The following is a 27,909-nucleotide window of genomic DNA, read 5'->3' as shown; positions in this document are numbered from 1 at the left end:
GTCGTGACAACGAAGAAAACAATATGGCAGCCCCCTTGGATTATTTTGAATGCGGGGGCTAAACATTTGTCGAGATGATTTAACATTAAAACAATTACTTTGTTTTTGGTAAGTATTCTTACATTAATGCATATACTTTATATTAAAAGTATTGACATGTTCATAAATGTGTGGATTGCATGCAAAGAGTCCGAAAGATTGCTGTCAATCTCTCCTTGACTCTTCTCACTGGCCTCAGGCATCAGTAAGATCAGATTCCAAGGGTTCATTTTCTGCTTGGCAAAAATGCCCTTTGCTACTACACTCGTCCAGGCACTCTCATCATAGCTGAGAACACGATATTGACTTAGTGAGCTATGTCCATGATAATATGATATGTCGATGAGATCAAATGCTATGAATATATTACAGCATTTATGTGAGGAGATGATTAAACGTTCCATGAATAACTCCACTTTATGTGACTCAGTAGACTATATGTATAATGAAGTATATTTAGCACCATTTAACCCGTGTCTTGTGTGTAAATGAAGTTTGCAATGTTATTTGCCAGTCCCTATACCTGTGAGAGTTGTGCAGGGGTAAGGAGGATTTAACCCTGCATTTTAATATTGATACCAAGAGAACTTACTCTTGATATCAATCCTTGGTATCCAACATTAATAAGTACACATGCATTTTACCAGACACCTGTCTGCCATTTTTGTTTGATGCTACTAATATAGTCTCATGCAACAGTGTTACTTATTGGGAATATGGTCAATTATAGAATCTATTTTCCTTCCAGTTGTATCACAAACACGGGCCTATAAAAACTAGGTATACGACAAAAAATGTTAAGTATTGGGAAATACATATCTATGCATGCCTCTTCGACCCTCAGGGTAAGTTGTGTTTGGGCGGTTACCCCTAAATCTATATCCTTAGCCCTTGGATCTTTGAAAGAAAATAGCGCCATATATACTCTACAGTGACTGCATATGGTTTAATATGATTAAACCTTGAAAATAAATATCAAATGAAAGTGGACATCAACATTGAAAAATTAGTGGAGAAAAAAGGTCACATTTCATCACATGTTATATTTTTCATTAACTTTGGTAACTACAATTACATTAAATTATGAATACCTTCATTTCAATTTCCGTTATTTTAGTAAGGCACTGACAGTTGCATCTAAAAACTTAAAAAACATTATCAAGGTGGTGAGGTGAAATCCCTTACTACTCAAGTCTGAAACAATGCTACATAAGTGTGTACCAATATCATCAAGTCTTCAGTGCAAGCTAAGACATTTATCATGCATGATTGTCGTGAACCTAAAACCTGATTTTTGTTACGAAGTAAACCTTCCATTTTCAGTTCATCTGATGAACTTTGAAGTTAAAATTATAAAAAGTAAAAGAAACAAAACTCCAAAAACTCCCAACAAAATGTATGCAAACATGAAACCAGAGACCGTGAAGGTGCCCTCCCACTTTCCATGTGCGGCTCGAGTCAAGATGCCTCAGCTCGGATCGGAGGACTCAGAGATCAAAATAAGGAGACAAGCCCCAAGATCGACCCTGATGCTGTACCAATCTACGGACATGTCGAAAATGCCTGTACAGGATTCCTACTTGAAACGAATCAGCTCTGGGCTTGTCTTTGAGGAAGATGTTGTGAAGGATCGGTGTTTCCATACACTGCCCTATGATTCCAAGTACTTCTGGGAAGTGCTGTCTTTAGATGGCCTTGTTCCTTTGCCACCAAAAGCAAGGATTCCAGTAGGTCGACACAACACACGAGGGCCGGATGTGAGGCATATTCCGTGTGGATTTACAAAAATCACCAAAGGTCACCAGCTGAAGCCGCTGAAGAGGAAGATCATGGAGAAGGCGATGCAGATGCATCAGGATGCGCTGATGGCAGGGATGATGGAGGAAACTAAACCCCAGGGGGATGAGATGGAGAAGCTAGAAGATGAAGATGTTTCACCTGAAGGTGCAGTGTTTATGACCGAGGTCTCACAAGAGCAGCCAAAAGCCAAACCTCAGCTGAAAGAACCTTCTGAGAGAGCTGCAAAGAAGGTGACGTATCGCCCACAAAAGGATGAAGATCCCATATCAGCTTCTGTCAGTCCGAGTAAGTTAACACAGAGTTCAACTGAAGCACAACTACCATCATTCGCAACCAGAAACGACTGGGATGCCTATCTGTTGTCCATTTTGAGTCCTCTGACAGCGAATTGGGTGGTCCATGAGAGGATGTCCCCTTCAGATGAGCAGGAAAATCTGAGTAAAGTGTTATCGGATTGGTATGGTCAGCCTGACCACACAGACCTGGTGAGGGACGATGTGAGCATCACAGACATGGAATTGACACCCAAGAAAGACAAGAAGACAAAGAAGGTCAAGAAGGAGAAGCAGCTGACGTAAGTTGGAGTTAGTGAGTGAGTGAGTGAGTTGGGTTTCATGCTGCTTTGATAGCATGATGGTTTATGGAGGATGAAAAGCATAGGTCAAAGATGTTGACATAGGTCTTAGTCCTTTACCATTTTGGGAAAACTGCTATGCATTTTGAATCCCCACAACCAATCCAGTGTTAACATATAAGGGGATGGAGGGGGTGGTATAATGATATAATAGGACCTAAATCATGCCCTCAATTTGGAACGCAGCATGGATCCTGTCCTTACCAGGGGATGTAACTCTGCACAGTGTATCATTGGTGTATTGTAATTGAAAGTACATTTTGGACAATTTTTAGCAAGAATGTAGAAAAACAACCTTGAAGTTGTTGTGATATGTATTGATCACACTTTATATTAAATTAATATTGTATTCATTTTGCAAGCCAACTGACCCTTTTTTTCAAATTGCAGATTTAGGAAAAAGATCCTTTTCAAGAAAAGTTTTAACAATAAAGTCCAAAAGACTGCCTGTTATAGTTAACATGCCTTGCAGCACCAGTTAAAAAGGAATAAATTTTTTAAATACTTCTTTTCAATATTCTTATAAGTTGGACTAGGAATATTTCTAGTCCAAGTAGAAAGAGGTTGAAATTATGTACATAAATAGCGGAAAACTCCATTACTAAGGACATTTTCCTGTAGGTTCTTTGAAAAGATTAAAGCTGAGGTCCCCAAGCGTGCAGTTGATCCTTATTCTGATGACAACCAAGCGCCATTCTACCGGCAACCTGCAGGTCTGCGACGCCAGCGGAAGACAGAGGAGAAGGAAGAAGCAGGTATGTAATTAAATGGTTCCTATAGCAACATCAATATTGGCTAAGTAAGGATAAGAATTTATGGCGGAACAACTTCTTTATTACAATTAAGAGCGACGTTTCGGTGTAGGTTCTAACACTGTTATCAAGCAAGTGCTTGATAACGGTGTTAGAACCTACACCGAAACATGCTTAAATAGGTGTTAGAAACTACACCGAAACGTCGCTTAAGTTGTTCATCCATAAATTCTTATCATTACTTAGTACTCCAACTTCTAAATGCCTATCAAAGGGATACATATTGGCATCACACTATAATAAATTGTACATATTATAATTTTTAGATCTGATTATGCAGCCTCTCATTCCATTTCAATATTTAAATGTCCATGATACTACAGACAGAAATTCAATACTATGATGAACTTTCATTTATGGAACTTCAAAAATTTTGCAGTGGCAGCTTTGGGTAAGGATTTGTATTACATCTATGTTGACTAATCAATACTTCATCTGAAACAGAGAGCATTAGACTTGATCTGCTTATTGATGTAATGTTTTCTATGTGTAATATTATTTTAAAGAATAGTTTCAAACAGAGTTAACCAGGAATCTTCTAACCAACTGTAACTAGTTTTCAGCAATACTTTCTTGTAGCCCAATGGTGATTCCATGTACAAATTGGTCCCCGGCAACATTTGCTTGTTGTACAAAGTGACTTAATGGATTGTATGGTCAGGCTTGGTGATTGCGTGTCATCGTACCAGGATGTTGGATGTTGCTCATAATATCAATCATTTGTCTGGTCCGGACTTGATTATTTACAGGCCTCCGCCATATAGCTGGAATATTGCAGAGTGTGGTGCTAAACAACAAACAAAACTTTCATTTAATGATGAAAGTAACTTTCTCTCCAATTCACTTTATTTTTTTCGTTTGATAGAAGTATCAACAGTTATTCCATTTGAATTTCTAGTACTAGCTTCTATAGAACAACTTTTGTATTCTTAGTCACTAGAGCATCTTATGAAATTTCTTGTTTTGTGTTTTTGTTGTACTGGGCTCCGTTCCACAAAGCGATCGTAGCGCTAAGATGATCGCAACATACTTTAACATAGACTTACAGCAATCTTAGCGCTAAGATCGCTTTGTGGAACGGGGCCCTGGAGTCCCATAGCCTAAATTCATGTTTAGTTCAGCTGTAGTATCTTGTCCTGTTTGTTAGTATCAGTAGTTGAAGTAGTTCCAGGTATACCGGGTAGTATTGACACACCTACAGTTTGTTTTATGCGTTCATATCTCAAGAACTTGCTCAATACACAACATTATCCCAAATAACTGTTTGCCCGCCTGCCTGTGGCTGGTAACTTTTCTGTCGGGATGCGTGAAATATTTTTTACACTTGCCCGACTGTTTGGCAGATAATTTTAAGATTACTTAAGTATTCAGTTTTGTTATAACTCCTTGCAGATTCTGACCACCTCCGTGGCCTAGTGGTAGAGCGTCCGCCCGGAGAGGGGAAGGTCCGGGGTTCGATCCCCGGCAGCGTCATACCAAAAGACGTTAAAAGATGGTACTTGTTGTTACCCTGTCTTGCGCTTGGCATTAAGGGGCTAAAGAAAGGACTGGTCGGCTCGGAGTCAGTATACTGTGTCTGAGTGGGGTATTCATGTTAAACTGCAGCATGGTATCTCAGTGAGCTAGCACTATAAATCGGCATCAGTCCGGACAAGTACAAGCAGCTATACAAACACACACACACGTACATGCACGTCGCAATATAAGTGCAATAATCTTGGACGTGACGTTAAACCCCATTTCACCTCACCTCACCTCACCTTGCAGATTCTCTGGTAATTGTTTGCATTATTTCAAATGAACGATTTGTCGCTTATTTTTGCGATTTTTTTAATGTCAATAATGCCTGAATGTGGGCAGTCAACACTCATGGGTCATCTGCCCTACTGCATCTTCCCGAGGCAAGAGAGTTAACTGACTTAAAAAGTCCAGTTTCCACCCTTGCCAAACTAGGCTGGAATTACTGGGCTCGACCATAGCGCCACCAGTGGCTATTACCAGTTATGTCCCTCCTAAGCCTCTCCTATGGACCAATCAAATTCCACCTCTCGTATCACTTGCATTTGCTTCACACAAAATGGTGGCGCCCAGTCAGGACGATCTGATCGATAATCAAGATCTATATTGTGATAAAACGGGTCTGACATCGCGATACGCATCAAATCACGTGAGCACCTTGATTAAAAACATGAAAAGATTTGGAAAATATCTGCTGACAACGATTTGGCAGTGCACATGCTTTGCAAATCCTGCAATAGATCGAAATCTGCATGACAGTTTATGAACCGTATTTCGATTTCGGTGCGCGATTTTGATTGGACTATGCATAGACTCGTTAGTCCAGCCAAAATGTAACTCCATAATACCAGCCTAGTTCGGCAAGGGTGGAAACTGGACTTTTATAGTCAGTTAACTCTCTTGTCTCCGGAACATGGCCCTACTGTCGTTTGGGGTTATAGAATTACTTAAAACACTGATACACAAGAACTAAGTGATTCTGGCAATGTTGTGTAAAACAGGTCCCGACTGCCAGCATTCAATGCTACTCTCGAAGGAGGGACCGCCTCCATGGTCTAGCAGATAGAACACCTGCCAAAAGATATTAAAGATGGTATTTGTTGTTACCCAGCCTGGTGCTTGACATTAAGGGATAAAACTGGGAGTCAGCATATTGTGTCTTAGTGGGATATCCATTTTAAACTGTGGCATGGTATCTCAGTGGGCTGACAGTATCAAACTGAAATAAGTCGCTGTTTAAGTTCAATAATGTTGAACATGATGTCAAACCCCGACTCATCTCACCTAAACTTAGGACTGGGTGGTGACAAAACACGACCGACTTCATTGTGTGTCATTGTATTTGGATTGTAGCTTGATAATTTATAGGACACCATATTATAGCTATAATAATGCTGACTGAAGTAAACTGACATTTTCTAATTTACTGGAATTTGGGCTGCGCTTATTTAGTGGCAAGTCGTTTAGTAGCCTTTAAACATTTATGACACAAGTCCCACAATCTGGCAAAGTAACTGAAATATCTTAAAACAAAGGGTGGTAGCATTATCAGAGGTAGAAATTGACTCTAGCCTGCTCGCCCAAGACAGTCCTTATGTCAAATGTATCCAAGACTCAAGAGAATATATTAAAAATTGAATCCTACTCAAGTCAAGAATGATTCAGCAAGTCTAGATTGCTTCAGCGCTCAAATTAAGCATTCGTCTGGGCTCCATTTGGATTTTATTTTATAGATATATATTTTTGAATAAGATTACCTTATTTCTGAGACTAAATGTTAGTCTAAGGTGTGTACTTATATTTAATCACAGTTCTGGGTAGCAATAATTTTGGGTTAATTTCTACCATTAATAATGATGCTGTATGTAACTAAATAGGTGCATCATTCAAATACTGATTGAACAAAAGAATCCATGCAAAGAATACCAAAAGTTGGTCTTATATAATCTCTGTGTAACCATGGCAACGTACAGTAGTTTGGATGTGGTGGTTGCAGGCGCAATCAACAGCACGGCACATGGGATCGCAGTCAAGTCGTACCAGCCGTCACCGCCGCCAACCCTCCGAGACTTCATCAATCCTGCAGTCGGAGACAAGATGTTTGACACGGACAACATGTACCAGCAGGAATGGCTTACAGGTGAGTCGGCTTAGTGAGCGAGTGAGTGTGTTGGTTTTATCACCGCTTTGAACATTATTTCAGTTTGATCAAAGCATGTGAACTTGATGTTGGAGGAAAGCCTGACAATATTAAGGTTTAGATATTGACTACTTTGGTGTTTGGTGCTGGCAAACCAAGAAACATCATCAGGGAGCATCTGGGATTTGAACCAAGGATCCAAGGTTTATGGGCTGCCAAAGGGACACAACTCTGCACAGTGACTTAGACATCTGGGACATCAGTGAGTGAGTGAGTGAGTTGGTTTTAACACCGCTTTTAACAGTATATCAGTTATATCACGGCGTGTCAGTTTAATGTGGGAGGAAAGCCCGAAGTGATGCAGGTCTGAGATGTTTACCACTTCGGTGAAACCCACGAGCACGGGTATGGTGCTTGCAAACCAAGAAACATCATCAGGGAGCATCTGGGATTTGAACCAAGGATCCAAGGTTTATGGGCTGCCTAAGGGACACAACTCTGCACAGTGACTTAGACGTCTGGGAGATCTGTGCTCCTCCAGACTCTAGACTGTGCAAAGTGTTCTCTTCTTGTCTTCTAATCTAAAACTATAAAGATGAAATAAGGCCCGTCATATCATAAGTATTTTCAGGTTAAAGATGCAAATTCGGATAATAATTTCCTTTCTATGACTCATGGATTTATTTGGATATTGTAATTCAGAAATATGTTGTTTACGTACAAAGACGTTTTTGTCTACCGCAAAGTATGTTTATTTAAGAAAAAAATGATGATAGGGAGTTGTTTATCGTACAATAAAACACTGCAGGGAGAATAAACCATGAGGGGCTGCAGTTTGTTCTCCCTGCAGTGTTTTATGATCTTGCACCTTAAAGGGGCACTGATCTAACGCAATTCCCCGGGACTGGTTGTTGCCTTTGTTATTGTTTTTTCCCAGTGAATACCCGGATGTATAGCAGAAATCTAGACTAGTTCGCGACCTCTGCTGCGCCATTCGTAAGCGCATTAGTCACATTTATGGGTAGTAATAAGGGCGTATGGTCACATTGATCAACAAAATGAAATACAGTTTTCGAGATAATAAGGAAATGTAGGTATCTTTGTGAGTAGCTTGGTACTTGGTCACTTGCTTGGTAATTTTGCGATTTTCGTTTACACTATTTTGACTTGCAACACAAAGTATATATTTCACCTGAGCATATGCTTTTTTTATAGTGTGTATATTTTTTTACTGTCAAATGTGTAACAAATTTATTAAACGTCTAAATATTCAGTTATTTTACAAAGTGACTGAAAAACATTTCCATCTGTATTATTATGACAACGAATTCCAAACATTTTGATGTTTAATGTCATCACCAAGAGACTGAAAATGTAACGTTGAAAAGTACATTTCTAAGTTGTTTGGCTTTTAATCCTACATAATAATCTGTTGTGATGTTTGTAGGCCCTTTTGATCGTCTTGATCAATCTGGACAGATTTTTTAGTCAAAATGACTGAAATATTTACACATTTTATAAATTGCCTGAGAGAATCACATTTTACAAATTGACGGTAATATATACACGCTTACAAAGGAAAAGACCTGTGACAACAACCTCTATCGCGCATTGAAGAATTTCCCAACCAAGACGTAGAGAAACAAGAACGAATCGGTTCAAATGAAGGAAAACAAAATGCAGATATCATAATTACAACCTACCAAATTTATGTGTTTAAGTTTTAGGCAGCTTCCTTGTTCGAGGAATGTATCCGTGAATATCCACACAAAGGAACAATATCCCACTCGTCTGCAGCTGTACAAAGAAACTTATTCGATGTCACGTGTCTCAGTAACAATCAAATATTTTAAAAGATATATATCGTTTCGGGATATTATAACCCGTGTTCGTTTCTCAACTGATTGCTTGGATTGTTTCAGGTGTTTTACACAGGTCTCAAGTCTCAATGGTCGGCTGAGAAAGCCCACGTGACAACTATTTTCATAGCGTCCACGGTTCCTAAAAATTCCATTGAGTGATAGATAACAATGATCAATCAATCAACGTATTATCAGTTACCCTTTGAACAAAGTATGTTGTTTTTACATCGGCACTTCGCGCCATGATATGAGTGTATTCCCTTTGTTTTAGTAAACCTAGACATGTAAACACTCACTCTTGACATATCCACTGTGCAAGATAACAGTGATTAATCAATCAACGTATTTTCTGTTAATCCTTTGATGACTAGGAACGATCCGTTGATTTACAAAAAAAAGTAAATCAACTGATCATTCATCTCTTGCTGGGCTGCCACATGCATATTACATAACAAACATTTCACCTCACTTCAAACCTGGATTTAGATTGAATAATTACCCCAGACACAATAAATGCCAAATGGGAACCTTTGTCAGGTAATCTAAGTGGTGCTACCACTAATTGTACCTGTAATAAATTCATTAACTGAGCATCAAGTGAATGACGACAAATACACAAGTGTAGGGTTATACGAGAAAACGTGGATGACAACAAGGGAGTAGTAATCGTATTATCGACGCAAGCCGAAATCCGAAAATGCTTTCACTGCATGGATACTGTTTTTAGTATTAAACTATAACCATCTGGGGTATTTCCAAATGACGACGTCCGATGAGCTCCCTTGTTCTTTTTGTCTGTTTGTTTAGGCTGAAGAAATGAATTAACATGCGCCCTTTGTCGAAATCTTTATAGATCACAGTTAACCAATCAGTGTTCAAAAATGCGTAAAACAAATATTGCCTCCAGCCTCCAAGTTTATTTAGCTGTCCTTGCAGACGGTACCCCAGTCTCTGGTCACGCTCAGTTGCGTTGCGTATCATCCGGGTACTCACAGGGGAAAAACAATAACAAAGGCAACAACCAGTCCGTTAGATCAGTGCCCCTTTAAGTGTGCATCTGACGCTACAGCATGATGGCCATTAAGAATAAAGTACACAAAGTTCTGAATTAAGATGGTTTCAGTTTAAAGTTATACATAATATTTTAAGTACTAACTGTTAATTATTTAAAATTGGATATGTTGAATCACCTGTTTGCTCATTATGTAATGAGGTGAGGTGAAATGGGGTTCGGGATCGAACCCCGGACTTTCCGCTCCCCGGGCGGATGCTCTACCATTAGACTACGGAAACAGTCCCATTATGTAATGAACCATCTGAAACAATTTCTCATGTATTATGTAATTGTCACTCTGCTGCTGATATATGGACGAAACTTTCAGATTGGCTTGGAAACTATACAGTAGGCAGATTTTGTTTTAGTAATGAACACATACTGTTTGGATTTAAAGAGAAGAATAACTATTCACTCAATGCAGTAATTATGGTAACAAAATCTATGCTGTACACATTTAATGGAAAAAAAGTCAAACCAATCTGTTTACTAATTCATAAAGAAATACTTCGATATTATGAAATTACAAAATATATTGCATATTCAAATTGTAATTACCGTATTCCACGTAATAAGCGCCCAGGGCGCTCTCAAAATTAGAATTAGGGAGCTCTTATTAGAATATTATTTTGGTGAAAAAACAGAGTTGAAAGATAAATTTCGTGGTTTATGCTGACAGCCTGAAATGTTTATGTATGACAAATATATGTTTTCAGAATTTAATTGCCAATAATTAAGGGTGCATATAACACACGAGTGCGTATTATACGTGAATAGGGGAAGAAAGCGGTGCGTATTATATGCGAATAGGGGTCGGAAGGGGTGCTAATTGGGATTGTTCACTAGCCAATATATGAGCAAATCTCGCCGTGGGCCCTTATTAGAGCGGGCACTTATTACGTCGAATACGGTATGCAAGTTTCCATGCCTTCTGGTCTTCTCCACATGTACTGTTTAGAAACTCTGAAAACAGTGATATCAGATCTGTCCATGCTACAAACATGCCAATAATGTCAAAATAAATCCATGCACACTCTATGTATGATATTAAATGTAAAATATGATGGAAAATGGAATAAATAATAAAAAAAAAAAATTGAGTATAAAGTGATGATGATTGTCAGTTGTTGATTGTTGTTTGTTCTTCACAGGTGCCCAGCAGGTGTACTGCCCATCTGACCAGGGCAAGATTGTGATGGAGAATGACAACAAGTACAAGAAACAGCTTCAGAAGGAGTACCCCCACTCTCCACGGTGCTGGTTCCCTGAGCCTGACACAGAGGTCAAGGTCACACAGGATCCTGACAAGACCAAGGTCAAAAAAGGTCTCCGACGATGGAAGGAGCTCCCAGAGCCTGTGGATGTGAGCGTTTATGCTTTCAGATTGTTTCTTGACCATTTTTTATCTAACTGCATTTAAGTGACACTTTGGACAATTTCATAATATAGCAAGAGTAACAGCTGGAGCTATCCTTCAAATGAACTAACTGAAGTTTGTTCGAATTAATAAATTTTAGTTTAGTGATGCCAACCCCATTGAAAATGTTCACTTTTGACACAGAGGTCAAGGTCAAGGTCAAGGTCAGCTGTGAGTGATAACCATGCATTTCATTGATTTGTATACAGTAGACTTCAAGTATTCACTGAGTTTTTCATGCTGTTTTTCCCAGGACACAGCCGAGGTCCTGAACATTGTTCCCCCAGGCTATGACCCCGAGTTCCACCGATCTCCCGACCCCACCACAAGGAAAATCACCAAACTGAATGCTTCCCTCATGCAGATCAGTAAGTCCTGATGGGGTTTCAGCCAATCAGACCTCAGCTTTTCAAAAATGACAGTCTTCATTTTTTTACCATCTCGACTCCCATTTCGAGAGCACACTCATCCTGTGACTGGGTAATAATGGTATAGCTCTTTTAGCAGACACTAATGTTTCGATTATATAACATCAATAATATACTCATTATTATTACAATCATTTCAAATACTGTTTCAGTATTCAGTAATAATCAGGCTGTCCATGTTATCTTTAATGATAAACACCAAGTACTGAATTTCAATCTGAAATCTGAGTTTCTTTTGTCCAGTTGGAGAGTGGCGGTCAAAGTGGCACCTAAGTGGTCAGTTTGCGGACAGCAGTCCGATGGACCTGATCCGGGACATGGCGGACATTCAGCCCCACGTGAGACTGAAGGCTGTGTCCACGGTGGGGAAAGCGGCCGAGTATAAGCCCCCAGAAGAGGCGGGCATTCAACTTGAGTACCAGGACAGGCAGACAGTGACATCCAGCCACCTGCCGGACGAGGTCTTCATCGCACTCAACTACCTCCTGGACGACGAGCATGACCGTGTACAGAAGGCAGCCGCCATTACACTCTACTCTTTGAATCATCCCTCGGAGAAGGTGGGTTGGGGAGACAATGGCGGTATTTGTTGGGATCTGAACTTAAATTATGAAGCTATACTGAAGTCATCCCATTGTTTTTATGTGGCCTTGATTTTGTGGATAAAGGTACTGGGTAGTCAAGATCATTGAAATCCCGGGGGTTCCGTTAACGCTTCAGTTAAGTTAGAAAGTTGAGCTCATTCTCCCAGAATGCCCTGAGCATGGATACTTGCAACTGATTTTGTGGGATTTCCACTATTTGAAGAAACCTTAAGAACAATAGGATGACACCACTATCGGTTAATAAGTTACCCGGTAATTAAAACACTCATTAGTTTCCAATGAAAATGTAAAACCTGGGGTATGGTAAAAAGCCCTCTGGCTTTTCCCTCCCTCAATACTTACATTTTAAAACCAAAACCCTTGAGTCATGTTTTGACCTACACTTAATCCCTTTTTGCAAGGGGTTGAGTGGAAAAGGTAATAATTATTGTCAAATTTGCCACAAAGAGCTTGAAAACTGTGCTGCAGTTTTGTGTTACTGTTCAGTATTATACACTTGCAGTTCCAGCTCCAGAAGCTTTTAATTTGTATTCAAATATTTAGAGAAAATAACAATCACTGATTTTTATGATAAATATTTAGACTTTGTATGTCTGATGAATATAGTAAGGAATTGCTTTTTAGTGTGTGTTTCTCACCTGAATGACATTCGTGTGCATCATGTTTTTGCCTACCATAAAAAAACAAATTTTTCAAATAGAAATTTTTATCCCTTAGTCAGCTCATGCGTATGCTTCACCATGTAAACCCAAATGGCATATAACCAGGTAAGGTCATCATTATGATACTGGGGAGCATAGAAGTCCGGTTGTCTGTGTGTCCTTAGCAGTGTCCACACTGGTGGTCAAGGATTTGACTGATTTAGACATGTGATGTTTGGCCACCAGGCTGAGGCCATCCTGCGGGACACTCTACAGGGGGAGAATGGTGTTGACCGCTGGGCAGCTGCTCAGTGTCTGGCCCACTTTGGTGTGTGTGACTCGGACGTGGTAGGGGAGATAATCAAGCAGCTCCTGGACACCGAGGACTCCATCAAACACGAACGGGCCATCATGCTCCTGTCCAAGATCAGCTACAACTCGGTGAGATTTGATAACTGTAAAACATGTCCCAATGCGCTCACAGCTTTTTATCAATCTCAGGCCAGACCATTTTTATCCCCCGCCAACTTTGTTATAGAAACGGGCTCCGTCCGTCTGTCCATCCTTACGTCCGTCTGTCACGTTTCGTTTCCAGGGGATAACTCAGAAACCGTTCAATATTTTTTCATGAAACTTTGGAGGTCTGTCAGGTACATGCTGAACTGGTGCCTTTTGCTATTCAGAAATTTTTGAATTTTTTATTTTTAACATTTCCATGGCAACAAGATGGACTTAGGTTCCAAAATCTTGTTTGGTTTGTGAAGTGAATTGCTCTATATTTTGCAACAATGAATAAAACGAAACATTTCACGTTTAGTTTAAGAGGATTGTATCAGGAAATTTACTTCAGTTCATTCGGAGTCCTGTATCTTAATATCTAATTCATTACAGTGAGACACCCATGCTTGCAGTAAAAGGCGACTATTCTTGTCGTAAGAGGCGGCTAACGGGATTGGGTGGTCAGAGTTGCTGACTTGGTTGATGCATTTCATCATATCCCAATTGCGTAGATTGATGCTCATTTTGTCAATCAGTGGATTGTCTGGCCCAGACTTGATTATTTACAGACCGCTGTCATATAGCTGAAATATTGCTGAGTGTGGTGTGAAACAACAAACAAACAAACAAACAAACAAACAAATCATAGCAGTGTATTTTACTGTTACCGTTTACAAATTTGTTTCTCTGAAAATTTTGAGTTACAGTGTTTAACTGTTTGTTTGATGACATTGAGCTGTGGTTGGGTTGTCATGACAACTGGTTGTGATGTTGTCAGACTCTGGTTCACTCCCTGGTGGCCGAACAGCTCAACAGCACCAGCTGGAGACACAAGGTGATCGCCTGCAAGATCCTCCCCACGCTTCACGGAACCATCAACAGGGTAAGGGTGAGTGAGTGAGTGAGTTGGGTTTTACGCCGCTTTTAAGAGTATTCCAGTTATATCGCGGCGTGTCAGCTTAATGTGGGAGGAAAGCCCGAAGTGATGCAGGTCCCGGACATTTACCACTTCGGTGAAACCGACAAGCACGGGTGTGGTGCTGACAAACCTAGAAACATAATCAGGGCGAAACCGGGATTCGAACCCACAATCATAGGTTTCTGGCGTGCCCAAGGGACGCAACTCTGCACAGGGAATCGCGGCGCCTTAGACGACTGGGCCACCCGTGCCCCCCAACAGGGTAAGGAGTGTCATGATGCAACCAACAGTACTTCATAAGTGGGAGTAAAACACACAGGGACTCTGTCAGCTAAATCTAACATTTGAAACCTTATACTGTGCATTTGGTTACAAATTCAACTTAGCGTTATTAAATCTACATGCAACTAAGCTCTACACTGACAAATATGTCCAACACACATACAAATTGAGACTGGACACACATAATCTACATTGCAAGTCCTGGAGGACTAAACAATGTATGTTGTTTTCACTTATAAAATTTAAATGTAATAGGAGACTAACAAAATAGAGACAATTTATGGATAACAACTTCTTTATTTTACGATGGCAACATTTCGGTATAGATTTTTATACCGTTGTCAAGCAAGACTGACAATTTTGCTTGACAACGGTATAAATCTATACTGAAATGTTGCATTTACCGTAAATAAAGAAGTTATAATCCACAAATTGTCTCTGCTTTGTCAACTGTCAACTTCTAAGTTATGCCTATCAAACAGCTCGGTAGTAGACTGCATGTTACATATCAACATTTTTATTCTGTTAATATAACACCCTGGGTGCCAGTGGTTGATTTGTGTAAATCTGACACTGAAATCCTCATCTTTAAAAGGCTTATAATGCTTCTTAGTATGTGTAATGAGATGACAGGAACTAAGGCTGGGGCGGGTAACTCGGGTACTCGGGTCGGATGGGTCCTGAGTAGGACCCGGATACCCACAGGACTACCCGGACCCGTGGTTAGTCACATGATGTATTGTTTAATGACAAAAATTATCTAAAACTCTATGGTTACACTATAAGTCACTAATGTTCCCATTTCTTTCTGACAATGCACCCGTTCCTTCTGACTTTTATATGTTTGAATAAAGATAAAACTTCAGGCAGTAAACTTCAGTGTATGCATGACCAGATCGTTTTACACGTGTATCTAAATACATTTTGCCAGGGCTAAGGTCAAACATTTCCAAATCGGATAGTTTGTACCTATCTCTAAATATCTACAGCGGGTACCTGTGTAGGGTCGGGTAATAGGGTGGTGGGTACCCGGGTAGTAAATTTGGACTCGTCCCAGCCCTAACAGGAACATTCTTGGAAATCATGCAAGTAAAGCATTCCACATACCACTTTGGATCTCCAGAGGTTATTTCCAGAAAGTACCCTGGATTTTAAAAACAGACAGACCCAGATACATTCCTGTACTTCTACTATGTGAACACAAACATGCATGTATTGATAATGCGGCTCTGTCGATAGGGATCTGACTTGTGCTGTGAGTATCGGTACAAGAACACTGCTCTAGTTGAATGGCTTGAATACCCAACAAAGGGAGATAACTCCCCATTGCTCTCTCACTTGTCTCTGGCAAGGAAGGGAAACGGTACAGCATCTTGAGTCATTTTGACTTAGATGATACCAAGAAAAAAGACAAAATGTCAATTGTTAGGAATATTATTTGATTCCGGACAGGGTTTTGAGACACAAGTTTTCAAGTATTTTTTACAACCAGTCAGAGACCAAGCTCTGATGAGATCTAATTAAACCTATGCACGTTACCATGGAAACGAGATGAAGTAATGTAAATAAATTGAGCTATCTCCTTCCAGGACATCACCAACAAGCTGTCGGAGCTGATGTGGAGTGACTGGCACAATGACGTGCGGAAGGCAGCAGCTCATTGTCTCGGGAAAACCCAACATGGCCGGGACGTCCACGATGATCTGAAAGACCGGATTGGCTCCACTAATGAACGAGTCCGTCTTGAGGCTGTCAGTAGGATTGGACAACTGGGTGAGGTTTGCGTTGCCCTGTAGAGTTTCTGCCTGAGTTGAGATGATATTGAATCCATGCTTCTTTGGTAATGTATTGTATTAGTGATGGTGCGCAGTGGAATATTATAAGGGTAACGCTATTTTTCAGAGCATTATCATTTGTAGAAGCCCGAGTTCCATTAACTGCCCAACGAAGGAAGGCAGTTGAAAAGACTGAGGGCTTCTGCAAATGATAATGCCCTGAAAAAGAGCGTTACCGTTATTATAGCTAAAATGGATCGATGGAATTTGTTATCAAATAAAAAGAAACAACAACATTGGTTTTGAAACATTTACTGCAATCAACACAAATGTCACTGACCACATTTTACAAATATGGAAACGTCATAGAACATACTAGATGACGTCACTATAATACGTGACGTCATTTTCTCTACCCTATGACGTCACCTAACAACGGGCTTGATAATGGCCCGTCGTCAAGCAATATGAGGGCATTATCAAGTTACAGTGGCCCGCTCATTTCTGATAACGTGCGGGCGGTTTAATGATAATTCTATCCATTTTAGCTATAATAACTATTAACAAAAATGCAAATTCCCTCAATGTTGTATGCGGGGAACTAAACAGGACTATCTTGATATGATGAAATAATTCAGATAATAAATTTGGAGAACTAAACGTGAATCTCTTCTTAAAAACAGATGAAGAAATGTAAATGTGACAAAATTAACTAAGTATGATTCTCAAATCTATAGCTATCAACCTATCAGTCCAGCCCTATTTTGGCTAGCATTGTTGCATCCTATTGCGACATTCAATCGTAACTAACACGTTCTACTACGTCCTACCTTGACAAGCTATAGAGCAAAACTGTTCAATGTACGTCCTATCGCGACGACATCTCAAATCAAACTGACGAATATGCGTCCTATCGAGCCGAACTATCAAACCAAAGTGACGAATGTACGTCCTATTGCGACGACATCTCAAAACCAAGTGAACTTAACTCAAGTAAGTCCGATTTTCCTCGTTTTGCACGTGCTCGGAAAGCCCGTGCCATGTCATTTTCCATTTTCTTCCGCAAAGAAAGATACGTTCCAGCTATCTGTTCAAGCTTAACATGTCTTCTAACCAAGTGATGTTGAAGCTATATAAGACACACAACTACAGACTTTTATGTAGCATTTAGAGATGTGAAGAAAACATACTCATGCTCTGCTACGTGAAAATTCTGCCATAAAGTCAAACTTCTGGAATGTTTAGTTTTGGGGACATCAGTAATGTTAGGCAGTGCACTCCTGTCGTTCTAGCTTTGTTACTGAAATTATTTTGGACATGCTTCAAGTTGCAAGTGTTTTTAAAGAAATGAAAAGAATGTCGCAAAATGGGCAACTTCATATCGTATGATTGCAAAGTTACGACCTACTTACAACATATTTGTGACATCCCTCTCCTTGAACGCTCTATACCTACTTACCTACCCACCCACCTACCTACCTACCCACCCACCTACCCACCTACCTACCTACCTACCCACCTACCTACCTACCTACCTACCCACCCACCTACCTACCTACCTACCTACCTACCCACCCACCCACCTACCCACCTACCTACCTACCTACCCACCCACCTACCCACCTACCTACCTACCCACCCACCTACCTACCTACCTACCTACCTACCTATTTCACGAATGTTTTATGACATTTTCAGGGATAATGACAGCCAAACTCCTGCCAGTGTTTCTCAAGTGTTTTGATGACCCCTACGTGTCGATCCGTGTAGAGACGTGTATCACAAGCGGAAACCTGGAAATTACGGACTACCGCGTCCTGGAGAAGTTGGTGTACCTTGCCACCTATGACCCCATCTGGAAGGTCAAGGCCCTTGCCATTCAAGGTCAGTGTCACCATAATTCTCCAGTAGAACTGTTTTTCAGTAAACAGTTTGTCTCAGTGAACAGTTTGTGTCAGTAAACAGTTTGTCTCAGTGAACAGTTTGTCTCAGTGAACAGTTTGTCTCAGTAAACACTTTGTGTCAGTAAACATTTTGTGAACAGTTTGTCTCAGTATACAGTTTGTCCCAATAAACAGTTTGTGAACAGTTTGTCTCAGTATACAGTTTGTCCCAATAAACAGTTTGTGAACAGTTTGTCTCAGTGAACAGTTTGTCTCAATGAATAGTTTGTCTCAGTAAACAGTTTGTCTCAGTGAACAGTTTGTCTCAGTGAACAGTTTGTGTCAGTAAACAGTTTGTCTCAGTAAACAGTTTGTGAACAGTTTGTCTCAGCGAACAATTTGTCTCAGTAAACAGTTTGTGAACAGTTTGTCTCAGTAAACAGTTTGCCTCAGTGAACAGTTTGTCTCAATGAACAGTTTGTCTCAGTGAACAGTTTGTCTCAGTGAACAGTTTGTCTCAGTGAACAGTTTGTCTCAATGAACAGTTTGCCTCAATAAAAAGTTTGTGAACAGTTTGTCTCAGTGAACAGTTTGCCTCAATGAACAGTTTTTCTCAGTGAACAGTTTTTCTCAGTAAACAGTTTGTCTCAGTAAACAGTTTGTCTCAGTGAACAGTTTGTCTCAATGAACAGTTTGTCTCAGTGAACAGTTTGTCTCAGTAAACAGTTTGTGTCAGTGAACAGTTTGTCTCAGTGAACAGTTTGTCTCAGTAAACAGTTTGTCTCAGTGAACAGTTTGTCTCAGTAAACAGTTTGTCTCAGTGAACAGTTTGTGTCAGTAAACAGTTTGTGAACAGTTTGTGTCAGTAAACAGTTTGTCTCAGTGAACAGTTTGTCTCAATGAACAGTTTGTATCAGTGAACAGTTTGTCTCAATGAACAGTTTGTGTCAGTGAACAGTTTGTCTCAGTGAACAGTTTGTCTCAATGAACAGTTTGTCCCAATAAACAGTTTGTGAACAGTTTGTCTCAGTGAACAGTTTGCCTCAATGAACAGTTTGTCTCAGTGAACAGTTTGTCTCAGTAAACAGTTTGTGAACAGTTTGTCTCAGTGATCAGTTTGTCTCAGTGAACAGTTTGTCTCAGTATACAGTTTGTCCCAATAAACAGTTTGTGAACAGTTTGTCTCAATAAACAGTTTGTGAACAGTTTGTCTCAGTGAACAGTTTGTCTCAGTGAACAGTTTGTCTCAATGAACAGTTTGTCTCAGTAAACAGTTTGTCTCAGTGAACAGTTTGTCTCAGTAAACAGTTTGTCTCAGTGAACAGTTTGTCTCAGTAAACAGTTTGTCTCAATGAACAGTTTGTCTCAGTGAACAGTTTGTCTCAATAAACAGTTTGTGAACAGTTTGTCTCAGTGAACAGTTTGTCTCAGTGAACAGTTTGTCTCAATGAACAGTTTGTCTCAGTAAACAGTTTGTCTCAGTGAACAGTTTGTCTCAGTGAACAGTTTGTCTCAATGAAAAGTTTGTCTCAGTAAACAGTTTCTCAGTGAACGGTTTGTCTCAGTAAACAGTTTGTCTCAATGAACAGTTTGTCTCAGTAAACAGTTTGTCTCAGTGAACAGTTTCTGTAAATAATGAAATTATTATCGTTGTGTGTCGGTCAAAAAGAATTTGATTATACATGTTGGATACTAGATTGCAGTTATGATGTTGGTATATATTTCAATAATGCATGTGAAACCCGTACTGTAAAGAAATGATACTATGATTAAAAACTTGCTAGCTTTCATGCAAAGGACAGTTTTTAAGGGAGTGTGTCTGTACTAGCCCTGTATTGGTAGGTAGATCTATTGTGCTGTCTGTCCCCACCTGCCCTGGGGTGTATTGGCAGATCTATAGTGTGTCTGTCCCCACCAGCCCTGGGGTGTATTGGCAGATCTATAGTGTGTCTGTTCCCACAAGCCCTGGGGTGTATTGGCAGATCTATAGTGTGTCTGTCCCCACCAGCCCTGGGGTGTATTGGCAGATCTATAGTGTGTCTCTCCCCACCAGCCCTGGGGTGTATTGGCAGATCTATAGTGTGTCTGTCCCCACCAGCCCTGGGGTGTATTGGAAGATCTGTAATGTGTCTGTTCCCACAAGCCATGGGGTGTATTGGCAGATCTATAGTGTGTCTGTCCCCACCAGCCCTGGGGTGTATTGGCAGATCTATAGTGTGTCTCTCCCCACCAGCCCTGGGGTGTATTGGCAGATCTATAGTGTGTCTGCCCCACCAGCCCTGGGGTGTATTGGCAGATCTGTAATGTGTCTGTTCCCACCAACCCTGGGGTGTATTGGCAGATCTATAGTGTGTCTGTCCCCACCAGCCCTGGGGTGTATTGGCAGATCTATAGTGTGTCTGTCCCCACCAGCCCTTGGGTGTATTGGCAGATCTATAGTGTGTCTGTCCCCACCAGCCCTGGGGTGTATTGGCAGATCTATAGTGTGTCTCTCCCCACCAGCCCTGGGGTGTATTGGCAGATCTATAGTGTCTCTCTCCCCACTAGCCCTGGGGTGTATTGGCAGGATCAACGAGGACATCAAGGAGTGTCTGATGTGGTCGTTGCGGTACGAGGAGCAGGAAGGGGTGAGGGCGGAGGCGTGTCACTCGCTGGTTACCCTGGGTCAGAGGGATGAGGAGTTTGTGGAGGTGTTGCAGGACAGACTGCTGGTGGAGACGTCGCAGATTGTCAGAGAGTAAGACCCTGCCTTTTTCTCATATATTTGTATTTATCATTTGTTGTCGATTTTGAATCAGTCTCTTAACCATAAAAATGAAAAAAACCAACAGGTTCCATGATGTTGAATTTTATCTAAAACATACATAAGCGCCCAGGACACTCTAAAAATTAGATAAAGGGAGCTCTTATTAGAATAAAACTTTGGTGAAAAAAACCAGAGTTGAAAGATCGTAAATTTCGTGGTTTATGCTGACGGCCTGAAATGATACAAAGGAAAAGTCTCTGTTTATTATAAACTACAGATATATTTTCCAGAATTGAATTGCCCATAATTAAGGGTGCATATAACACACAAGTGCATATTACTCACAAATAGATAAGTCTTGTGTACATTGATCAATCGGAAGGGTGCTAATTGGGGTTATTTACAAGCCTATATATTAGGAAATATCGCCGTTGGCGCTTATTAGAGTGGGGCGCTTATTATGTCGAATACGGTAATTTTAAATTAGTAATGCTGTATGCATACTAAAGCAACATATAAATATTCAGTAATTGATAACGGACATCTCTAATTGTTGCAAAGGATATGTCCAGCTGACAGTGTTATATCTATACTCAACAGAAATTATTTTTCTATATGTCAGTTGTGTCAGTTCTGTAAAACAACAATGATGTTTGACATTGACATATACTCCTTTCACAAATGACACACATGAAAAGAAGTATCTCTTGGCATGGTTGTCTCTCCATATATATGTGTATCCATCCATATAGATGTATTGTATTTGAATGAATATTTATGAGTGACTGCACAACTTGTGTACTCTACATTGTAATGTGGAGCCTGTCATATGTCAACAAAGTGAGCTTATGTCAATAAAATGATTGTAGGTTAAAGTTCAAGATCACAGTTGTCTTAAGTTTGGCCACCAAATTTTCCTCAATGTATAAATGTGATGTTTTGTCTGCTTCAATGAAAAGTGCACGGGTTTATCCAGACTTGCTCAGAGGCTGATATTCGACCCCATGCCGCACTCAGCAATATTCCAGCTATATGACGGTGGTCTGTAAATAATCGAGTCCGTACCAGACAATCCAGTGATTGATATCATGAGCATCAATCCACACAACTGGGATCGATGACATGCATCAACCAAGTCAGCGAGCCTGACCACCCAATCCCGTTAGTCGCCTTGTATTTCACTGACCAATTTGTGCAAAATACTGAATTCTTTCTAAATTGCCTGCTATGGTCACTAATCCTTTATAAATTACCACCTCACACACACACACACACACACACAACCCACCCCTTCTTCTGCATCTGCATATGCCAATTCTTGACCTTGACCTTGCAGCGAGATCGTTGAGGCGCTGCGTCGTATGGGGGTCAGCACTACGGAGGACATGGACATGGTCACACAGATCAAGGGAGAGGTCCGCAAACTGTGCAACCGTGACGTCATCGCCTCCCACATCATGGTCAACGAGATGGATGACAACCGCAAGGAGAACCTCAAACGCATGATCTACGAGACAGACAAGGAACTTGAGGTATGCATTCATGCAAGTTCTGGGGCTTCAGTTTAGAGTAGGACCCAGCACCAGAGCCATTCATGAGCTGATTGAAATATGCCAAGGGTTGTCACAATGTCACATATGACCTGGGCCAACTTGCAGTAAGCGATCTTAGTGTTACGATGATTCTAACTCCAATACTTCAACATGGACTTATGATAGTCGTAGTGCTAAGATCTCTTTGTGCATGTGGGCCCTGGCTCATGTCATCGTACACTGAAGGCGTTAATCATTGCTCATGCAGCGTAAAACTACACTATCATATTTTTTCACTCTGTTACGACTCACTGTTATTATGACATCTCTGTTAATACTCTAACACCTTTCCTTCTCATAACTCACAACAGAGCTTTCACCTAACATGTAACTTCAACATTCTCAGCCTTCAAAGTTCATGCCAAAACTACATTTGCTTAGGAAAAGCATCTTCCTGAGGCAAGGGAATTAACTGACTAAAAGTCCAGTTTCCACCCTTGCTGAACTAGGCTGGGATTCCGGGGGTTACATTTTGGCTGGACTAACAAGTCTATGTATAGTCCTATTAAATTCGCGTAACACACAAGACATCCAGTTTGTAAACAACATGGAGTTCAACGTGGCGTTGACAGATATTTTAAAAATCGTTTTATGTTTTTAATCAAGTGATTTGATGCACTTTGTGAGGTAAGGCCAGTTTTATTACAATAAAAAAATTTATTATCGTTCAGATCATCTTGACCGGACGCTGCCATTTTGTTTGAAGCAAATCCAAGTGATATGAGAGGTGGAATCTGATTGGTCAATAGTGGGGACATAACTAGTCATAGCCACTGGTGCCGCTATGGTCGAGCCTCGTAACTGGACTTTTATAGTCAGTTAAAGCCCTTGCCTTGGGAAATTGGAGGACAAGTAAAAAAGCCAAAAGATGGTAGTCCTCATTGACTGGTAGCATTTGGGGCCAATATTTCTGAACCAGTTCTTGATGATTCATTTTTACTACAATTGAAATAAATAAAACTGACAGAAAATGTAAACCTTGTAAACATTTTTGTCTTGTTGAAGCAGGACTATCTACAGACTCTGAAGACCAGTGAAATAATGTTAACACTGGACTAGTCTGAACATTCTAGTCTGAACTAGTCATGAATTTCTATGGCTGTATTTTATATCTGATCATGTATGCAGTCTCATCCTAAAGGTTCACCTCCATGTCTCCACTAGTACCACACCAGAAATGGGCTTCAAAAATTGTACCCATGTCGGGAATCGAACCCAGGTCTTCGGCGTGACGAACGAATGCTTTAACCACTAGGCTACCCGACTGCCCCCATTTATTTTAAGGGTGTGTAGGGTGTGGGTGTGGGTGTGGGTGTGGGTGTGGGTGTGTGTGTGTCGGGGGGGGGGGGGGGGGGGGTGTGGGTGTGGGTGTAGGGTGTGGGTGTGGGTGCGGGTGCGGGTGTGGGTGTGGGTGTGGGGTGTGTGTGTGTGTGGGGGGGGGTGTGGGTGTAGGGTGTGGGTGTGGGTGTGGGTGTAGGGTGTGGGTGTGGGTGTGGGTGTAGGGTGTGGGTGTGGGTGTGGGTGTGGGTGTGGGTGTAGGGTGTGGGTGTGGGTGTAGGATGTGGGTGTGGGTGTGGGGTGTGGGTGTGGGTGCGGGTGTGGGTGTGGGTGTGGGTGTGGGTGTGGGTGTGGGTGTGTGTGGGTGTGGGTGTGGGTGTAGGGTGTGGGTGTGGGTGTGGGTGTAGGGTGTGGGTGTAGGGTGTGGGTGTGGGTGTGGGGTGAGATTCATGCTAGGACTGTATCATATTTTACTACACCATTTTTTTCCCATGCCCCCCACCCCAATAACATTTGTTCAGGACCACCCCCCTCCCTACAATAAATGACCAGTCCCAAAATTAGAAGTTCCTAAGTTTACCAATATAAGACTTGACTGGGTCAGGAGTCTGGAGATGCTATCTTTTATAGTGTAGATTCTGTCTTGTTTACAGCCTGCTTCCATCTCATGTCTAACAAGTCTCTTCATCTTTTACCCTTTTCTCTCTGTCTTCATCCCTCTGCTTCCTCCTGTGTGTTGCCTCCAGCGCTACTTCAAACATAGCAACTTCTTCCTCAACCTCATCAGTAGGTCTGACTTTGACAGCAGGCTTCAGATCATGCGCAGTTCCGCAACTAAAGAGAGGCTTCATAAGGTAGAGAGGTCAAGGACGTTACAGTCAAGCTTTATGCTCATCATTGAATTCATCATCACAATGATATGGTAGCAGTATCAATTATCATGGAAAGAATGCTTTATTATGTATCTTTTATTTATACCATATATATATATATGTGTATATTCCCGTGTTATGGGTTTTCGGGTGCCTAAAAACTATCATGGTTTTCTCTCTAATGACATGAACAACCGTAAAACATCTCATTCACTTATAAAAGACGACTTTCTCTAAAAACAAGCTACACCCCTGTTATGGCAGGAGTAATCGTGATAAACTTGGCCATCCAAAAACTTATGATGTCCGAAAATATATGATCCGATGATATATATATATACACACAAGGCCTAACTCTTAAAGGATTTTTTTAAATACCATATTTTTTTGAGTATAGTGCGCACCCATGTATAACGCGCACCCCCCTCTAGCGGATTCAGTATTTTGGAGAAAAAAAATTCAAATGTCAAGTGCAGAAAAAAAATACACCATAGATCTACCCCTTCAGCGAATTCCGGTACACGAACGGGTGATGAGAAACTTGGTCAGTACAAATTTGAAATTTGAGATAAAAAATCACCAGACATGTTTATTTACCGTTTAAATTGTATTTTTTGTTCTGCTAGGCATTGTTTTACATCCAGGGATTAAGATTACCTTGTGTATTTTCTCGTAAACTAAGCCGGAAACAGCAATTTCTTGGAATCTACCGGTGATTCGGTCAAGACACACCCAAAGATATAGCTTTACAGGATTTTAATGCAAGGATCGGCAAAAACTGTATCTGAAACTTTTTATTTTATAAGGAATAATATATCCCAATATCTTGTTAATTTAATTGCAGCTTTCAGTAAACATATTTTAAATAACAATACCCCAAAAGGATTTTTTTAAATACCGGGTAGAAATTAGGATGTATTGGTGTGGAAAGTGTTTGATGGGCTATGTCTATGAAATCTATCTCCCTGTGAAATGGGAATACAATAATAATAAAATATCACATGTAATATTAACAATAATAATTCTATTTACCCATTCCAAATATGCAAGGGCCTGTAACAGTTAATCAAAATACCAAGTCCTGAAATCTTATATTATCGGTTTATGATATTTCCTGAGAGTCATGATGATTTGAAATCCTTTTACACCAGCTAACTGAATCTTCCCATGTCATGTCCAGGAGCACCAAGCTAAGAAGGAGAGGGCTCTCAAGCGAATCCAATGCTTGAGCCGATGGAGCACGCAGCAACCTACCACGACTGGATCGAGAACATCCTCGGCTGCTGTTAGTCGAGAAGGAACGATGTTCACCCCCTCAGCAGATAAAGAACTGGAGGCTCTAATGTCCCCAGAAGATACAAAGGAGGATCTAAGTGATGAAGCAGCCAGGACCATTGAATCGGTCACCACCAAGTCCAGAGTGGACACGGTCACAGCCACCTCCGTCTCCCGACCTGGCACATCCGGGACTCAGACGGACAGTCAAATTTCCGAGGTGGGAGAGGAGAGTGACCAAAGCAGACTGGTCAAGTCCAGGACAGAGGACAGCGATGGGGAGTATCTTAGTGGTGGGACTCCAGGCAGTGCCCAGGTGGATGGTCTTTTGAGTAAGAGAGATCATGTGGAGAGTGTATCAGATCATGATGGTCCTGGATCCGCTGGTTTGAATGTTGCTGTTAATTTGGCACTTTCTTCTGTTGATATCCGAGCATCTCGACTCAGTTTTATTGGTCCTTCCACCGAGAGGAAAGCTCAGCTGTCAAGCAGAGACGCTACCAACGAAAGGCAGAAGGTCACTGCGGGAGCTTTGAGTACATATAAGGGTTTGGAGTCAAGGTATACTTGTTATGATGTAGATCTGACGGCCATTGATAGTGGATTGAATACAGCAATGGTGAATGAGAAAGAATCTGAACGATCACAGAGCCAGCAATATGGAAAGGTCATAGCATCAATTGTGATTTCATCCTCAGACAGTGAACCAGCAATCACGGAAGTATGTGCAGGGGAACAGGAGGTAAAGGATGGGGCTCCCACTGCTGTTAAGGACAAGGAGCTTGACTCTGTAGATGCTGCAGTGGTTATAGTGGTGTCAGGGGCCTCCAGGACAGATCTAGATCCTGGAACTAAAGATAAAGTTGCTGGATCATCAGAAGTAGATTCAGATCGCGTTGTTCGCATAGAGGTGACAGGGCCAGATGAGGGACAAGCTGTTGTGGGAGAGGTGAGAGCAGGGGACACATCAGCTGCTGATGCAGAACCAATTGGTCAGGATGCTACTGGTGATGATTCTGAGCATATTGAAGTTTCTCTTCCAGATGGATCTCCAACAGAAGGTTCTCAAGGAGCAGGACATCTTGTGACAGGTTCTCCAACAGATGCATCAGTGGAGATTGTGATCACTTCCTCTTCCCCTCACGATCAGACTGCTGAATAATAGACTCGTTGTTCACACTGTAGTAGTGCTGTGATGCTAACCTCTACCCCTTCTGCTGTTAGGTGGCTGATAACTGATTGTGTTTTCTTGTGTAAATATTTGAAAGCAAATATTTAAGAAATTTTATTTTTAGAATATCTTATTGTACCAACACTGTGTCAATGAATGTTCCTTAACACGGGTCATGAAACGCCAGTGAATTTGTGAAATAATTCAACTTTGTATTTTATGAAGAAATAGGTCGAAAGATTTATCCATTTTGCATTAGGTAACAGCATTAAAATATTATATATGTATTTTCTGTAAATACAGATGAGAATATATAGATTGTTTTCTGAGTATTATGTTTGCAAAGTAAATAACTTATGCTTGTTGCTCCTTTTTGTCAATATATTTAAAGAGAAGCCTTCTGCCAAAAGAAATTTGATTCTGCTTTAGAATACAGTTAAGCATACTGTATCATCTTCCAGTGATGTGCCCCGAGCCCTCCTCCCTTAGTGTACAGCTGTGTATTACAATAAATTTTTTACCCTGTTGATCTGTGATATTATAAATGTTGTCGTTTTTGTGAATATAGCAGTATTGAACTATTGTTGGTCTCATGTTATAAATCACCTTTATTCTATCTGGACAATATCTGTTCCAACATGAACTTGGAAATTACGTGATTCTGATTG

The 27,909-nt window shown here is 40.8% G+C and overlaps 1 protein-coding gene across 4 annotated transcripts; it reads left to right on the top strand.

The window, feature by feature from the left end:
- On the top strand, positions 1-27,823 carry LOC124136557 (HEAT repeat-containing protein 4-like). Of its 4 annotated transcripts, XM_048393600.1 has the most exons (17): positions 1-108; positions 1,363-2,413; positions 3,095-3,228; positions 3,665-3,676; positions 6,800-6,943; positions 11,011-11,222; positions 11,530-11,644; positions 11,948-12,264; positions 13,197-13,391; positions 14,227-14,331; positions 16,239-16,422; positions 18,123-18,308; positions 20,855-21,044; positions 22,390-22,585; positions 24,670-24,777; positions 25,976-27,102; positions 27,133-27,823. In XM_048393600.1, the coding sequence occupies exons 2-17, from the start codon at positions 1,371-1,373 to the stop codon at positions 27,230-27,232; spliced, it is 4,368 nt and encodes a 1,455-aa protein (XP_048249557.1). In that variant the 5' UTR covers positions 1-108; positions 1,363-1,370; the 3' UTR covers positions 27,233-27,823. The 4 variants fall into 4 exon arrangements, with proteins under 4 accessions (XP_048249557.1, XP_048249555.1, XP_048249556.1 ...); XM_048393598.1 differs by having other exon boundaries at positions 25,976-27,823; XM_048393599.1 differs by lacking the exon at positions 3,665-3,676 and having other exon boundaries at positions 25,976-27,823.
- The last annotated feature ends 86 nt before the right edge of the window (positions 27,824-27,909 follow it).

The sequence above is a fragment of the Haliotis rufescens genome, unplaced genomic scaffold (assembly GCF_023055435.1).
Source record: "Haliotis rufescens isolate VD_foot unplaced genomic scaffold, xgHalRufe1.0.p SCAF_12, whole genome shotgun sequence".
NCBI classification, from domain to species: domain Eukaryota; kingdom Metazoa; phylum Mollusca; class Gastropoda; order Lepetellida; family Haliotidae; genus Haliotis; species Haliotis rufescens.
The sequence above is the reverse complement of the archived record's forward strand: the minus strand, read 5'-3'. Positions and strand labels throughout refer to the sequence as shown.

Bases quoted from the DNA above. Each gene is read 5' to 3' on its own strand.
- LOC124136557 (XM_048393598.1), top strand. From the start codon at position 1,371: ATGAACTTTGAAGTTAAAATTATAAAAAGTAAAAGAAACAAAACTCCA. The intron at 2,414-3,094 runs GTAAGTTGGAGT...ATTTTCCTGTAG, and splicing joins AAGAAGGAGAAGCAGCTGAC to GTTCTTTGAAAAGATTAAAG. The intron at 14,332-16,238 runs GTAAGGGTGAGT...ATCTCCTTCCAG, and splicing joins TTCACGGAACCATCAACAGG to GACATCACCAACAAGCTGTC.